This window comes from Anolis sagrei, chromosome 1, assembly GCF_037176765.1.
Source record: "Anolis sagrei isolate rAnoSag1 chromosome 1, rAnoSag1.mat, whole genome shotgun sequence".
In the NCBI taxonomy this organism is placed as follows: domain Eukaryota; kingdom Metazoa; phylum Chordata; class Lepidosauria; order Squamata; family Dactyloidae; genus Anolis; species Anolis sagrei.
In genome coordinates this window covers 167,716,755-167,733,301 of record NC_090021.1, presented here as the reverse complement: position 1 = coordinate 167,733,301, position 16,547 = coordinate 167,716,755, and the positions used below count along the sequence as shown (strand labels likewise).

Sequence of the window (16,547 nt, the reverse complement as noted above, 5' to 3'; positions counted from 1 at the left end):
ACTGGGCAGATACCCAATGTTGCTCTAAGGATCCTGGAACTGGTCTGATGCCAGTTTCTGGAATTTGTGAAATCACCATTTAGGCCACTTCCATGATTTCCTATGTAATCATCCACACAGCAAGCCAATAGTGAAAGGACCAAGGCAGAGACATCTCCAGCTCATCCCTTGTTTGGGTGTCAGCCAGCACGCCAACAACTTAAATCAAGAAATAGTTTTCTAAGATCTACAGAGACACTCGCTGAAACACCTCAGCAAGCGAGAGCCCAAAAGTGGCAGGCTCAAACCCAGAGCCTCAATCAATGAGAGACTCCCTCCTGAGCACACAGAAAACTGGGCAACTTGGAAGGCACTGAACAGACTGCGCTCTGGCACCACGAGATGCAGAGCCAACCTCAAGAAATGGGGCTACAAAGTGGAATCCACGACATGCGAGTGTGGAGAAGAGCAAACCACTGACCACCTGCTGCAATGCAACCTGAGCCCTGCCACATGTACAATGGAGGACTTCCTTGCAGGAACACCAGAGGCACTCCAAGTGGCCAGATACTGGTCAAAGGACATTTAATCAACTACCAAGCTTGCAAACTCTGTGTCTTTTGTATGTTTGTTTGTTTGTTCTGTCAAAAATGTAATACAGCTGGTTGATAAACATCCACACAGCAAAACCGCTTTCTTAATACCAGTTTGAAACTGACTTAAGCGGTCAGCGTAGATGTACCTTTGGTAGCTTCAACTTTGTGTGACTATGTTCCTGGTGTAGGAGGTGTTCTCTCAAATTATTGATATCATCCAGCAATGGAAGCCTGTGGGCAGAACATGGAGCACCCCAACGCACCACAATATCTCATCACTGGCTTAAGGGATGCTGGTTGTCTATACCACACACACTGTTCTATCCTCCAACATCACCATCTGATCCCTAAGGTAGCTGTCTCCCTCAGACTGGATGAGACTTTGACTAGAGGCCATTTTCATATCTTGGTGCTGGCGAATGTAGAAGATCCACTGCTGGGTTAATTCGAAATTCCACTTCGAAACCACTTACTATCTAAACACCCTGCAAAAGCTGTGAAATGGCATACAATACAGAAAGAAAGCGACAAAATATCCCTCACAAGCAGAACAGACAAGTGGTAATATTACATATTCATGGTTCTTTCTACAACTCCCAACTCTTCTATAAAACCTTGAATTTGGAGGCTGAAAAAAGATCTTAAGATAACTATTTTCAAGAATTTTTTAATTACAGGGTTGGCTTTAGATTTTTCCACAGCAATTTTGAAATCTAGCACTGGAAGTTTGAAGGTTGGTGATGACAAAACTTCACATTTGCGATGTAACATATTTGGGAGGGGACCACTGAGCTATACCTTGAAATTCAAACACTGGAACTGAAACTGTCAAAACTAAAAATAATGTGAATATTGATTTCCACATCATCGCCACCTCAGTGTTGCAGTTGTGCTCAGCCGTGAAAATTTCAGAAGCATCAATCAACCCTGGCAATGTTTTTGGAATATACGGGAATGCCCAGAACTTTGCTACTTACTCTCTGGCACTTCCTGCTGGACCAAGTAATAGCGAGCCGAGAAGCCATCTTTAGCCACTGCTAAATCGGTGTGGAAAGTGAGTGACAGGATGCCAGTCGTTGAGCGGATCTCTGATGGGGTTTTCGTGCCACAATACCTGCCAATCAAGGGACCCACTACAATAGAAACAGAAAGAAAGTACCATTTACCTCTTCGTTAGACCACTGTGACCTTGCCTCCTTGCTTTCAGAAAATCCTTTTAGCTGCACAACCAAGAGTAATACACCAGTAAAAAGAGCCAAACAGTTGAAACTTAATATTTTCAGCTGTGGTACTTTATTCCTTCCATGGAAATAAGTCTTATTGAACTTAGTGGGGCTTAGGTCTAAGTATAAAGGTATGCAATTACACAATGCAACAAACTTTGAAAAACTATAACAAAATATGTTGTCCTGCAAAAACAAAGCTTTTGGAGTTTAATAAACTTTTCCCATGTTTTTTTATGATACAACCAATTAGGAAATGACATTTATAACCCAGGAACAAAAACCATGTTACATAGTGTTAAGGAGTTAAAGATGGCTCCCTCCCTCCCCACTTTCAAAAAACAGCTGAAGACATACCTTTGCTCACTGGCTTACAAGGAGGAGGAATAGTAGTTGGTAATATTACCATTATACCTCTGATTAATAGTTGCCATCCGTATCTGTGCCCTGTTCACCCCACCGGCTCAATAGATATCTTGAGCAATGATTAATCAATTTGCCCCAAAGAAATGGGAAATTATCGTTTCCATTTGATGTTTGATGTTTTGTCTTATGTCTGTTATTTTATTTTAATTTGTTAAGTTATAATTCATATTTATATGTTGGGTTGTATAAATTCTGTTGGTATGGATGTATTGTTGTTGTATTTGGGCATTGAATGTTTGCCTTTTATGTTTGGAATCCGCCCTGAGTCCCTTGGGGGGGGGGGGGGGGGATAGAGAGGAATATAAATAAATTATTATTATTATTATTATTATTATTATTATTATTATTTTACTGACACAAAAGGACAGTATGTCACAGCAAATGTGATCTATATGCTGGATTTCGATTATTATTATTTTATTATTATTTTACTGACACAAAGACACAGTATGTCATAGCAAACGTGATCTATATCCTGGATTTCTATTATTGTTATTATTATTATTATTATTATTATTATTATTATTATTATTATTTTACTGACACAAAAGCACAGTATGTCACAGCAAATGTGATCTATATGCTGGATTTTGATTATTATTATTATTATTATTATTATTATTATTATTATGGAGCCCCTGGTGGCGCAGTGGGTCAAACCCCTGTGCCGGCAGGTCTGAAGACTGACAGGTCGCAGGTTCAAATCCAGGGAGAGGCGGATGAGCCCCCTCTATCAACTCCAGCTCCTCATGCGGGGACATGAGAGAAGCCTCTCACAAGGATGATAAAAACATCAAATCATCCGAGCGTCCCCTGGGCAACGTCCTTGCAGACGGCCAGTTCTCTCACACCAGAAGCGACTTGCAGTTTCTCAAGTCACTCCTGACATGACCAAAAAAAAATTATTATTATTTTATTTTACTGACACAAAGGCACAGTATGTCACAGCAAACGTGATCTATATGCTGGATTTTGATTATTTTGATTATTTTATTATTTTACTGACACAAAAGCACAGTATGTCACAGCAAACGTGATTTATATGCTGGATTTCGATTATTATTATTATTATTATTATTATTATTATTATTATTATTGAGTGAAGTCTAGAATGCATCTATCTATACCAGGGGTCCTCAAACTAAGGCCCGGGGGCCGGATGTGGCCCTCCAAGGTCATTTACCCGGCCCTCGCTCAGGGTCTACCTAAGTCTGAAATGGCTTAAAAACACATAACAACAACAACAATCCTATCTCATCAGCCAAAAGCAGGCCCACATTTCCTATTGAAATACTAATAATTTTATATTTGTTAACATTGTTCCTCATTTTAATTATTTTATTGTTTTTAAGTGTTTTTTACACTACAAATAAGATATGTGCAGCATGCACAGGAATTCATGTTTTATTTTTCAAATTATAATCCGGCCCTCCAACAGTTTGAGGGACTGTGACCTGGCCTTTTGCTTAAAAAGTTTGTGGACCCCTGATCTATACTAAGGCATATGTTGTTTCATTGACATGCAAGTTTGTGATAGATTGCTGAATAACATTTTTCAGCCACTTTTCCATAGAAATTGTGCTTAAAACAACATACAATGCCTTCTAGTATGCAACCAGTGCTATATATCTATATCTCTTATCTATCTATCTATCTATCTATCTATCTATCTATCTATCCTTTCTGATTAAAGGGTTTTTCTGAGATCAGGATACTTTTGTTCTTCTTCTGAGTACTTCAAAGGCTACTTTCTAATCTCCACAATCTGATTGTGTAAATCAGATTATTGAAAGGTCTCACTGTATTGTAACATCAGCTACACCTTTATATTGAACCAGAAAGGGTGTGATGCTGGCACGAGAAATAGAAAAGGGAACTCCATCACTGTTCAATTTAACTTCTGGCCTCTGTGAAGAACAAGGCAACAATATACGAGATTGGATAGAGCTGTAGAGTGTTAGCAATTTATGACCTTTATGGAATTCTTCAGGCACAAAATTGATGTTGTTAGCTTGACAATAGCCAGATACAGAAGACAGGATTGGCAATGCATCATTTTAATCCTTACCTTGAGGAATACCATCCCAGATGTCCAGCCAATCATATTTGCAATCACCCTCTCCAACTTGCAAGGGGTCATGCTCGAGGTCAAAGGTTAAAAACTGAAGGATGATCTCCATCTTTGGCTTGGCCATGATGGTGAAGGCACAGTCCAAATTGTGAGGATATTTATCAGGAAATCCGGGGGATTCAATAGTACCATTTGAGCTGGTGAAATTTCGAGAGCAATCTTCAGAGCCTACAGCAAGAGAGAGAAAAAAATGACCGAGACAGGACATTAATAGCCTACATTGTCAGCCCCCTCATTCTCAGTAGCCAGTCTGCGAGGTGTAATTTGTAATTGTTTTCTTAAAGCACTTAAATCCCCCATGCGGAAAATTGCTGCAGCCTTGCAAAAGTATTAATTATTAATGTTACTGTCCCTGTTTTATTTTCCATCAGAATGGCAATTAGCAAAGCAGTTTCACCGGAGTGACACCCGAAGTTTTGCATCTCAAGCACTGAAAAAGTGGCACATGAACAGGAGGAGCTTTCACAATGGAAAGGTCAAAAAATCCTCAGAGGCGGGCAAGACAGGGGGTACGTGTGAGGCGTTCTGTCGAAGGAGGAAACAGAGCGCCTTTCTCATGTGCCCATGTTAACCATCACATCAGAAATGTAAGTAATTCCCGTCTGCAAGGAACGCCTTCCTGCCTGCCGACACTGCAGACAATATTACCACTTATTTAGGGATGACCCCAACACTGGCCTCTATTGTGCCCCAGCTTGCTAAGTGCCTTTCTATTTCTTGCCAACCCAAGGTGCCTTGGGGGGAGAAAAGGAGGTTGCATTCTGTTCAGGCTCCGACTGCATTAAAACTATTGCTCTGTGGGGACCAGACAATTAACAATTGAATTCTCTTGGCTACGGGTCACTAGGAGGAAGGCGGGAGAGGAAGAATGTTGCAAGACCTCCTGGCTCTCCGGCTGCAACAGAGGATCTCTGGTGTTTCACTTGGAATACATTGCTTCAAAGCCATGCAGTTCTATTTATTTATTTCCTATATTTATACCCTGCCCTTCTCACCCTCAAGGGGAGACTCAGGGTGGCCTCACAAACACCATACGGTGTCATCATAATAAAGCAATCAACAATACATTAAAATATTTAAAATATTAAAATAATAATTAAAACAATTGATTAACACACGCCTATTAAAATCACAGTCTAAAATCCAGTCTGGGTCAAATCATTGCCATAAGTGTTAAAATTGTATTTTCCTTGCTGCTCACTAATCCAACGCTTGGTCCCAAAGCCAGGTCTTGATTTTTCTTCTAAAAGACAGGTGGGAGGTGGCCATTCTGATGTCTCTGGGGAGAGCGTTCCACAGGTGGGGGGCCACTGATGAGAAGGCTCTGTCCCTCGTCTCCACCAATCACGCTTGCAATGTTGGTAGGGTTGAGAGAAGGGCCTCTCCAGATGATCTTAAGTTTGTGATGGTTCATACCAGGAGATACGTTTGGACAGGTAGTCTGGGCCAGAACCATGTGGGGCTTTAAAGGTTAAGACCTTTAAAGGCTAAGACTTTGAATTGTGCTCGGAAGCTGATCGGCAGCCAGTGGAGCTGGCATAACAGAGGAGTTGTACGCTCCCTGAGCACTGCTCCAGTGAGCAGCCTGGTTGCCGACTGTTGGACTAATTGAAGCTTCCAGGCAGTCTTCAAAGGCAGCCCCATGTACTGCATTGCAGTAGTCTATTTGGGATGTAAAAAGAGCATGGACCACCATGGTACTGAACAATGCCTAACCGCCACCACAAAAATGGATGTGTTTGCACTGAAAAGGAAGCAAACCCAACACACTGTACATGCAACATCCCACGTAGAGTATGTTGCAGTAGTCTATTCGGGATGTCACAAGAGTGTGGACCACCATGGTACTGAGCAATGCTTAACCACCACCACAAAAATGGATGTGTTTGCACTGAAAAGGAAACAAACCCAACACACTGTACATGCAACATCCCACGTAGAGTGTGTTGCAGTAGTCTATTCGGGATGTCACAAGAGTGTGGACCACCATGGTACTGAGCAATGCTTAACCACCACCACAAAAATGGATGTGCTTGCACTGAAAAGGAAGCAAACCCAACACAATCTACATGCAACATCCCACGTAGAGTGTGTTGCAGTAGTCTATTCGGGATGTAAGAAGAGCATGGACCACCATGGTACTGAACAATGCCTAACTGCCACCACAAAAAATGGATGTGTTTGCACTGAAAAGGAAGCAAACCCAATGCACACTACATGCAACATCCCACGTAGAGTGTGCTGCAGTAGTCTATTCGGGATGTAACAAGAGCATGGACCACCGTGGTACTAAGCAATGCCTAACCGCCACCACAAAAATGGATGTGTTTGCACTGAAAAGGAAGCAAACCCAACACACTCTGCGTGCAACACCCCACGCAGAGTATGTTGCAGTAGTCTATTCGGGATGTAACAAGAGCGTGGACCACCGTGATACTAAGCAATACTTAACCACCACCACAAAAATGGATGTGTTTGCTCTGAAATGGAAGCAAAGCAAAGCAAAATGCTCTGCCCCCTTCAACAGAGAAAGGGGGAGGGAGGGAGGAATGGAGAGGAAAGATGAACAATAAAGTTACACTAATGGATATGGAAATCTATTTAATCAGATGACTTCCACAATAAGTGGGACTTAATTGGATCACCTGGCAACGTAGAGTTTGACTGACCAGCTCAGATACAGGCAATTGAAAACAAATCACCAGATTTGCTAAGACAACAGACTATTATGTAATTGGCTCTTTCTCATCCTCTTTTTGTTTAAAAACCAGTTAACAGAGGAAGCTGAACAAAAGGCCTTGAGACTAAAGCAACAAACAACATTATTTCATTACTTTCTGAAAACCTGACAGAAAATAAAGTGTTTTCTTTTCAATCGAATGACAGCAAGGATGGGGGCATTTTAACCTCCCAAGGAATAGGCTTCAAGAGCCTAGAAGCAGCCTTCAGGCAGGCCTTGTCTTGTGTCCCCAATAGACATATGTGTGATGAAGGTGACATGATTATCCTGAAGCTCTTGGGGTCTGGCACTTTTATATGGAAATATACGGAATGTCCAATAGCCTGGGACTAAACCTGAATTTTGAATCATACCCAAAAGGAGAGTAGTAGCCAGAGCAGCTGTAGTAACAAGGAAGTGGTTCATTTAGACTCTTCCAACTCTATTATTTTATGATTCTATGATTCTACAATCTAAGTCATATGTTCTCCTGGTGGGATGAGTCTCTTTCATGTTAAATACAGCCTGACAGAGTCTTCCACAGTTGTCCAAACAAGATTTAAGTAAGTCATCATGGCCTGACATCTCCAGCAACGGGTGCCACAGGAGTTCTAGCTTTAGGTTATGCTTCAAAACCCAAAATCCTGAAATACCATATTTTCGATTCAGTTCTGCAGGAAGAAAGGTAGCCATTTGTCAAACTGTATTACAGCTTCCATCCTATGTGGCAGACCAGGCGGATGCCATGGTCAATGGTACTAAAAGGTTCTGAGAGGTCCAACAGAACCAACATAATCCTATTTCCCTATCTAGTCCTTATGAGGATTGTCCAACACAACCAATGGCATCTCTTCCACAAGCAGCCTGGACACCAGACTGAAAGGGATCAAGAGCATTCATTTAATCTAGGAACCTTTGCTTTGGAGGTGCCACCAAACACTGGCCAAAAATGCCAGTGTTGAGACATTCAAGAAAGGCTTGAATAGGAAGATGAAATGGAGGAGTAAACAACTTCTTTTCCAAAGTCATGGTACATAGTGGCAAAGAAAGCGGCAAAGGTCCACAGTCAAGGAAGTTTGGTATTATATTCAGCTAGAAATCTGCATGGATGAAAACTAGTGTTTGGGCTAAACCTGAAACATAGTTGATCAATATGAGTTTCAATCAGATTTCAGTTTAATCAACTGAAATTTTCATGTAAATAAATCAACAATTGCTAAACTAAACTTCCATTGTAGATAAGGATACATACATACATCACAGCAGGCATGATGATGAATCATAGAATCAAAGAGTTGGAAGAGACTTCATGGGCCATCCAGTCCAACCCCCTGCCAAGAAGTAGGAATATTGCATTCAAATCACTCCTGACAGATGGCCATCCAGCCTCTGTTTAAAAGCTTCCAAAGAAGGAGCCTCCACCACACTCAGGGGCAGAGAGTTCCACTGCTGAACGGCTCTCACAGTCAGGAAGTTCTTCCTCATGTCCAGATGGTGCGGCCTTCCATTACATCAATGCACATTAAAAAAACAAAATCACTATTTAATATCTGGTGTTTCAAAAATTAGGGGCCTCTATCAAAACGTTTGTAAGCAACTAGTCTACCCATTTAACATTACAGTCCCTGTTAGCATAAAATGACGAATAGAGCCTTTAGCGCAGTGGTTCTCAACCTGTGAGCCCCCAGATGTTTTGACCTTCAACTCCCAGAAATCCTAACAGCTGGTAAATTGGCTGGGGTTTATGGAAGTTGTAGGCCAAAACACTTCGGGACCCACAGGTTGAGAACCACTCTTTTAGCAGTTCCAGAACCATGTTAGCATCTGTAATTCCATCATCCTAGTGGGGAAAGTGTGTGTTTGCTCCAAGATAACATTTTCCTACACAAGAATTATGGGCAACATTTCTGTAGGTAAAGGTAAAGGTAGTCCCCTGACATTAAGTCCAGTCATGTCTGACTCTGGGGTGTGGTGCTCATCTCCATTTCTAAGCCGAAGAACCAGCGTTGTCCGTAGCCACCTCCAAGGTCATGTGGCCGGCATGACTGCATGGAACGCAACATCAAATGTGAGCCTTCCACTAACTTTGGACTTTAGTTTCTAGCATGTCCAATAGCAAGGAATTTTGTGGAGTCTGGGTTCCCTAATATTTGGTCAGCTCTCAGCCATTTGATTCTAGCTGCATTCAAGGAAGCGAAAGCAGCTGCTTTCATACAAAGGGGGAAACAAAACTAAACAAAATAGTATATATTTACCAAAAGATAGTGTTTCTACTTTCCTAAATGTAACTATTAGTCAGGCTGCCTGTTGTTGCTTCTAAAATCATGTACTATTAGTTCCCTCTTAATACAGTGCTCTGTGACAAACAAAATGAAACAAAGGAAGCAGCAACCAGGGAAACAGAAACAAACAACAACAAACAAACAATATAAGCACAGGCAATGTTAAGACTTGGAATAAGGAGACACAATGTGAGGCTCACTGGATATCTATCTATCATCTATCTATCTATCTATCTATCTATCTATCTATCTATCTATCTATCTATCTATCTATCTCTGGGAACCCCCAGTGGCACAGTGGGTTAAACTTGTTGCAGGTTCAAATCCTGGGAGCAGCGTACGTTTCCGCTGTCAGCCCCAGGTTCTGCCAACCTTTGTTGTTGTTCATTTGTTCAGTCGTTTCCGACTCTTCGTGACTTCATGGACCAGCCCACGCCAGAGCTCCCTGTCAGTCGTCACCACCCCCAGCTCCTTCAAGGTCAAGCCAATCACTTCAAGGATACCATCCATCCAACCTTGCCTTGGTCGGCCCCTCTTAATTTTTCCTTCTATTTTCTCCAGCATTATTCTCTTCTCTAAGCTTTCCTTTCTTCTCATGATGTGGCCAAAGTGCTTCATCTTTGCCTCTACTATCCTTCCCTCCAATGAGCAGTCAGGCTTTATTTCTTGAGGTATGGACTAGTTGGATCTTCTCGTGGTCCAAGGCACTCTCAGCACTTTCCTCCAACACCACAGTTCAAAAGCATCTATCTTCCTTTGCTCAGCCTTCCCTACGGTCCAGCTCTCACATCCGTAGGTGACTATGGGGAATACCATTGCTTTAACTATGCGGATCATTGCTGCCAGTGTGATGTCTCTACTCTTCACTATTTTATCAAGATTGCTCATTGCTCTCCCCCCAAGAGTAAGCGTCCTGATTTCCTGGCTGCAGTCTGCATCTACTGTAATCTTTGCACCTAGAAATACAAAGTATATCACTGCCTCCATGTTTTCTCCCTCTATTTCCCAGTTGTCAATCATTCTTGTTGGTTTTTTTAATGTTTAACTGCAACCCAGCTTTTGCGTTTTCTTCTTTCACCTTGATTAAAAAGCTCCTCAGCTCCTCTTCACTTTTGGCCATCAGAGTGGTGTCATCTGCATATCTAAGGTTGTTAATGTGTCTTCCAGCAATTTCCACCCCAGGCTTGCATTCCTCAAGCCCCACGCATTGCATGATGTGTTCTGCATGCAAGTTGAATAGGTTGGGGGAGGGTATAGAACCCTGCCGTATGCCTTTCCCAATCTTGAACCGCTGTGTTGTTCCATGGTCAGTTCTGAATGTTGCTACTTGGTCCTTATACAGATTCCTCAGGAGAGAAATAAGTTGATTTGATATGCCCATACCAACCTAGCAGTTCGAAAACATGCAAATGTGAGTAGATAAATAGGTACCGCTCCGGCGGGAAGGTAACGGCGCTCCATGCAGTCATGCTGGCCACATGACCTTGGAAGTGTCTACGGACAATGCTGGCTCTTCAGCTTAGAAATGGAGATGAGCACCACACCCCAGAGTCGGACACGACTGGACTTAATGTCAGAGGAAAACCTTTACCTACCATCTATCTATCTATCTATCTATCTATCTATCTATCTATCTATCTATCTCATTCGTCTACCACCTCTAAACCTACCAAGGTCCCCAAGGCAATACAAAATGAGCAAAAGCTCGTAAAACATCAATTAAATGCATAAATAAAAACATTTTCTTCTTTTCCATCCGACAGTGAAAGAGTGGACTGTGGGTTGGTAGCTGGGTCCTGTGAGCAAGAGCATGGGCCCTCTCTTTGCCTGGGAGGCCCAGCCAGGCTTCTCCATGAACACACAAACACATTGTCTCACCCATGCCTTCCCAGTGCAAAACAAGACGTATTTTTATTTCCCAAGAATGCCCATCCCCACATGCACCAATCTGACAAATATTTAGACAGGGCAAATTTTATAAGGACGACAGATTAGCTTCACCAACCCCATGAGACATCCTCCAAGTTTTGGATTTTAAAAGGCATTATGAATAGTTCCCCTTGTGTATTGCTCAAGAGGCGCCCGTCTTGTTCCCTTGATGGCACTGCCAACAGCAGCCCTTTAAGCCAGCATTACACCAGTTACAAAACCCTTGGCTTCTTGAAAAGAGGAAACACAAGGCTATTGATCAAGGCTTGAATCATATATTCACGGGAGAAGAGAAGGAGCAAGCTTTGTGCAGATTTAAGGGAGAGCCATTTTCCCTGAGCCATGACTTTAACAAGTTTTTCATATCTGCCACAGAGAAGGGGAAAAAAGATATACTGCTTGGAGTTCAAGAATACATGAGATCATTTAATGAAGAAGCTTGCTTCTCATGCCAAGGCAGAAATCAACATATACTGTCAATATGGCACTGAAATATTTTACCTTCTCGGAAGTGTTGATGAAACAGCTTTGGAAAATGGGGCAAGTGTGCAGAAGGGGGAGGAATGTTACAAGGAATGTGAAGCTTAATGGTGTAAAGAGATTCTTTTGTGCTGCTAGGAGGAAAACTCTCAACTTCGTTTCCCTGAGCCTATCACAGGTCAAAGTAACCAACCCCTTCCTTGGAGATTTGACACTGCAGAACTATTGCCTGATCCACAACATTTGCTGCAACTAAAAAATGGAGACATGCAGGTAAATACATCATATCATCAAAGGCTTTCACAGCTGAAATCACTGGGGTGTTGTGTGATTTCCAGATTGTATGGATCTGTTCTAGCAGCATTTTCTCCTGATGTTTTGCCTGCATCTGTGGGTAGCATTTTCAGAGATCCTCTAAAGCAGTGGTTCTCAACCTTCCAAATGCTTAATACAGTTCTTCATGTTGTGGTGACCCCCAACCGTAACATTATTTTCATTGCGACTTCTTAACTGTCATTTTGCTACTGTTATGAATCATAATGTAAATATCTGATAGGCAGGATGTAGTTTCATTCACTGGGCCACATTTGGCACAAAGACCCAATAGGTCCACCTTTTAATACTGGTGGGGTTGGGTGGGGATTGATTTCGTCATTTGGGAGTTGTAGCTGCTGGGATTTATAGTTCACCTTCAATGAAAGAGCTTTCTGAACTCCACCAACAATGGAATTGAACCAGTCTTGGCACACAGGATTCCCACAACCAACGGAAAATATTGGAAGGTTTCATGGGTTTTGGAGACATAGTTCACCTACATCCAGAGAGCACTGTGGACTCAAACAAAAATGGATCTGGACTAAGCTTGGCACATATACTCAATATGGTAAAATGTGAACACTGGTGGAGGTTGGGAACAATAGACCTTGATATTTGGGAGTTATAGTTGCTGGGATGTATAGTTCGCCTACAATCCAAGAGCATTCTGAACCCCATCAATGATAGAATTGGGCCAAACTTCCCACACAGAACCCCCATGACCAACAGGAAATACTGTGTTTACTGATGGTCTTTGGCAACCCCTCTGACACCCCCTCACGACCCCCCCCCCCCAAGGAGTCCCGATCCCCAGGTTGAGAAACACTGCTCTAAAGATACCAGCCACAGATGCAAACAAAATGTAAGGAGAAAATGCTACTAGAACACAGTCATACAGCCTAGAAACTATACAACACCCCAGTGTTGAGACCCAGTCATTCTGAGCAAGGACTGAACAACAAAGGAGTTAAGTGGTGCATAACACTGGTCAACACACATTTTGGTGCCTCAGTTGTTAGGCCTGTTTCTGGGTATATTTGACCTGCTGATTCCAAAAATGGCACCAATATTCCCCAATCAGCTATAGTTTTTGAGATAAAGAACATGTGTCATATACCAATCGCTATCTGCATGCCTATAAAGAATCAGGATAACCATTTCAAAAAAACTAGAGCTGATGCAGTCTATACAATGCAACTTTCTGAATTAGCACCCCAAATAGCCCCAGGAACAGGCCTAAAAACCAAGACAATTTTTGGGTCTTGGTTTTCAGGCCTGTTCCTGGAGTTATTTGGGGTGCTAATTCAAAAACCAAGACAATTTTTGGGTCGGAGCCCCCGGTGGCGCAGTGGGTTAAACCCCTGTGCCAGCAGGACTGAAGACCGACAGGTCACAGGTTCGAATCCAGGGAGAGGCAGATGAGCTCCCTCTATCAGCTCCAGCTCCTCATGCGGGGACATGAGAGAAGCCTCCCACAAGGATGATAAAAACATCAAATCATCTAGGCGTCCCCTAGGCAATGTCTTGCAGATGGCCAATTCTCTCACACCAGAAGCGACTTGCAGTTTCTCAAGTCACTCCTAACACGACAAAAAAAAAAATTGGGTCGGACTTCTTTCATACCCCCAGCCAGTGTTTAGTTGCTCTCACCGTTACGTTCTCTTACACAGAAGGACCTGGTAAGCTGGGTACTGGAGAAAGGAGCCTGACCTGCTAAGGGACAGCTTCAACAATGGCTATGTTTCTGTGATCACTAAAGAGTAGATAATATTTGGAAAAGAAACTAACAAGTAAAATCGCTTTAGCATGTGGCATGTTGGGCTTTCTTCAAGGAAGTAAAAAAAAATGGGGACAGGGAGTTCTATTTTTGTACTGAGGAACTGTTTTGAACTACTTAGGTTGATGTTGGCGATTTCACATACGATTTGAATAAATTAACGTATGACTGGCAACACCCACAATCTTAAAAAATATATTTTGCACCAAATGAAAAATGCACCAAATGTGTACTGACCAGTCCTGAATTTACATTAAAACATTCAAAGTGTGAAAAGGTGAAGTTCAGTTATCATCTTTGGTCAAAATTAATCCACAAATGTGTATTTTAGTGCAAAATAAATTACAGAAATCTGTAGTATCTGTGGGAAAAGTAACCAACAGAGCTGACAGATGGGTTTCATAACCTTACTATTGTTTCCATTTTTATCCTTTAGGAGAACACGTCAAGCCTGACGTTCTGTTATCAGATTTGACAACTTAATAGACACACAGACACTCCTTAGAAACTATTGTGGAGATTACATTAAAATACAACACTAAAATACTTCCACGAGATTCTACAGATTTATTTATTTTATTTACTTTATTTTTATCCTACTTTTCTCCTGATATGGGAACTCAAGGCAGCTACATATTTTTCCACAAGGAACATGCATGGCTTCACTACATGCTTTCACTTTGGAACAGTGAGCTAGGAACTATCCTACTGGTCATTAGTATAGCGGTGGAGGTTATTTATTCATTTATTTACTATATTTATATTTATATATATATTTATTTATTTACTTACTTTAATTGTATACCGCTGTTCTCAGCCCGTAGGCGACTCACACCGCCCTTCTCACCCCGCAGGGGACTCAGGGCGGATTACAATGCACATATACATGGCAAACATTCAATGCCATAGACACACAACATATATAGACAGACACACAGAGGCTATTTAACATTCCAGATTCATGAGGTTATGCTTGAATTCTGGCCACTGGGGAGCTGTCGCTTCACTGTCCACTTGTGACACTGATGGGAGTATTTCCTCGTTCTTTTCCAGACTGCTGGAGATTTTTATGGCGTCGTAAATTAGTTAAACTAGCATAAAGCGGTACCTAAATTTCCTACTTCACAGATGCAACTGTTTTTCAGGCTGCAAAAGTCAACAGCAAGCTAGACAAATGGTTGGGAGCTTACTCTGACCCAGGCTGGCTTCGAACTCATGACCTTTCGGTCAGTAGTGATTTTAATGCAGCTGACTCCCAACCATATGCACCACAGCCTTAAAAACACTATAAAAACATAATCTCAAGATCAATGTTTTTATAGTGTTTTAATCTTGGTTTTAATATTTAAAACTTTTGGTACACGTCATTTTTCATTGTACCTTGTTTTAGAAATGCTATAAATGTGTGCATCTTGCATAAGGAGAAAGATATGATATAAATCAATATATCATTGGGTTGTTGTAGGTTTTTTCGGGCTATATGGCCATGGTCTAGAGGCATTCTCTCCTGACATTTCGCCTGCATCTATGACACTACTTCTGAGGATGCTTGCCATAGATGCAGGCGAAATGTCAGGAGAGAATGCCTTTAGACCATGGCCATATAGCCCGAAAAAACTTACAACAACCCAGTGATTCCGGCCATGAAAGCCTTCAACAATACAAATTATCTTTGTATGTGGAGTTTGTTTCCAATAGGCACAAATGGCTTCTGAATAAATTTTACAGGAATCAAAAAGAAATGTGTTGAGGATATATATTCTTTGGCTATAAAATGCAATTTCCCAAGTGATTTGATACATTTTTATAGTTCTGACCTGCACATGATATCTACTCCTAGCCAACAATGTGCTGTTATCTATAACTCGTTTTTCCATGTTTTTGGATTTTGAAACACACTGCACACATCTAGAATCATATATCATAGTTGGAAGAGATTTCATAGATCATCTAGTCCAACCTCCTGCCACGAAGGAAAAGCACAATCAAAGCACCCCTGACAGATGGCCATCCAATCTCTGTTTAAAAGCCTCCAAGGAAGGAGCTTTCACCACACTCCAAGGCAGAGTGTTCCACATGTATATGCATGCATGTAGTTCCTCCTTCAGAACAAAGGAAAGGTACTTGGACATGAACAAAACATAAATACAAAAAAGGGGAGGCAACACAAATCTTCTTTCTACCTGAGCACTCGAGACACTTACCTGTCTTGTAAATCTCATAGCGCAGAGAGAAGCCAGCCCCTTGACGGGCATAGTCTGAAGTAAACTTAATATAGAGGGAAGGGCCAGTAGAGGTGATGGTCGGAGGAGCAATATTTCCACAGTGCTTGCCCAGAAGGTCAGCGGATTCACTGTCTCCATCCCGGATCTCTATGAAATCATACCTGTCAAGACAGGGGAAAATAGAGGGGGGAAAAACTAATGAGATAGATCGAAAGAACATGTCGAATGAAAATATTTTCCTATTTTTTTCCCTAGAAACATTATATTTTATACTAGCGGTCCCCTACCATGGGTTGCTGTGGCCCAGTCTGGTGATTTGGAAAATAAAGTAATGAGAAAGTGTTGGTTTCTAATATATATAATGTGTTGGTGTTTGTGGGTAAACAGTATATCTTGTTGTTTCTTTGTCAGTGTTGATGTGGAGATTGTCTGGTTTGCCCACCCTAGAACATGCAACATATAATT

General features: G+C 41.7%; 1 protein-coding gene across 3 annotated transcripts in view; it reads right to left on the bottom strand.

Moving 5' to 3' along the window:
• NRP2 (neuropilin 2) overlaps positions 1 to 16,547 on the bottom strand; it is a 386,206-nt gene that overhangs the window by 170,186 nt on the left and 199,473 nt on the right. For all 3 annotated transcript variants that reach the window (XM_060782906.2, XM_060782908.2, XM_060782914.2), the window contains 3 exons: positions 16,062 to 16,243; positions 4,293 to 4,523; positions 1,553 to 1,708 (listed from right to left, as the gene is read on the bottom strand). In XM_060782906.2, coding sequence (XP_060638889.2) covers positions 1,553 to 1,708; positions 4,293 to 4,523; positions 16,062 to 16,243 — 569 coding nt within the window. The remainder of the gene's footprint in view (positions 1 to 1,552; positions 1,709 to 4,292; positions 4,524 to 16,061; positions 16,244 to 16,547) is intronic.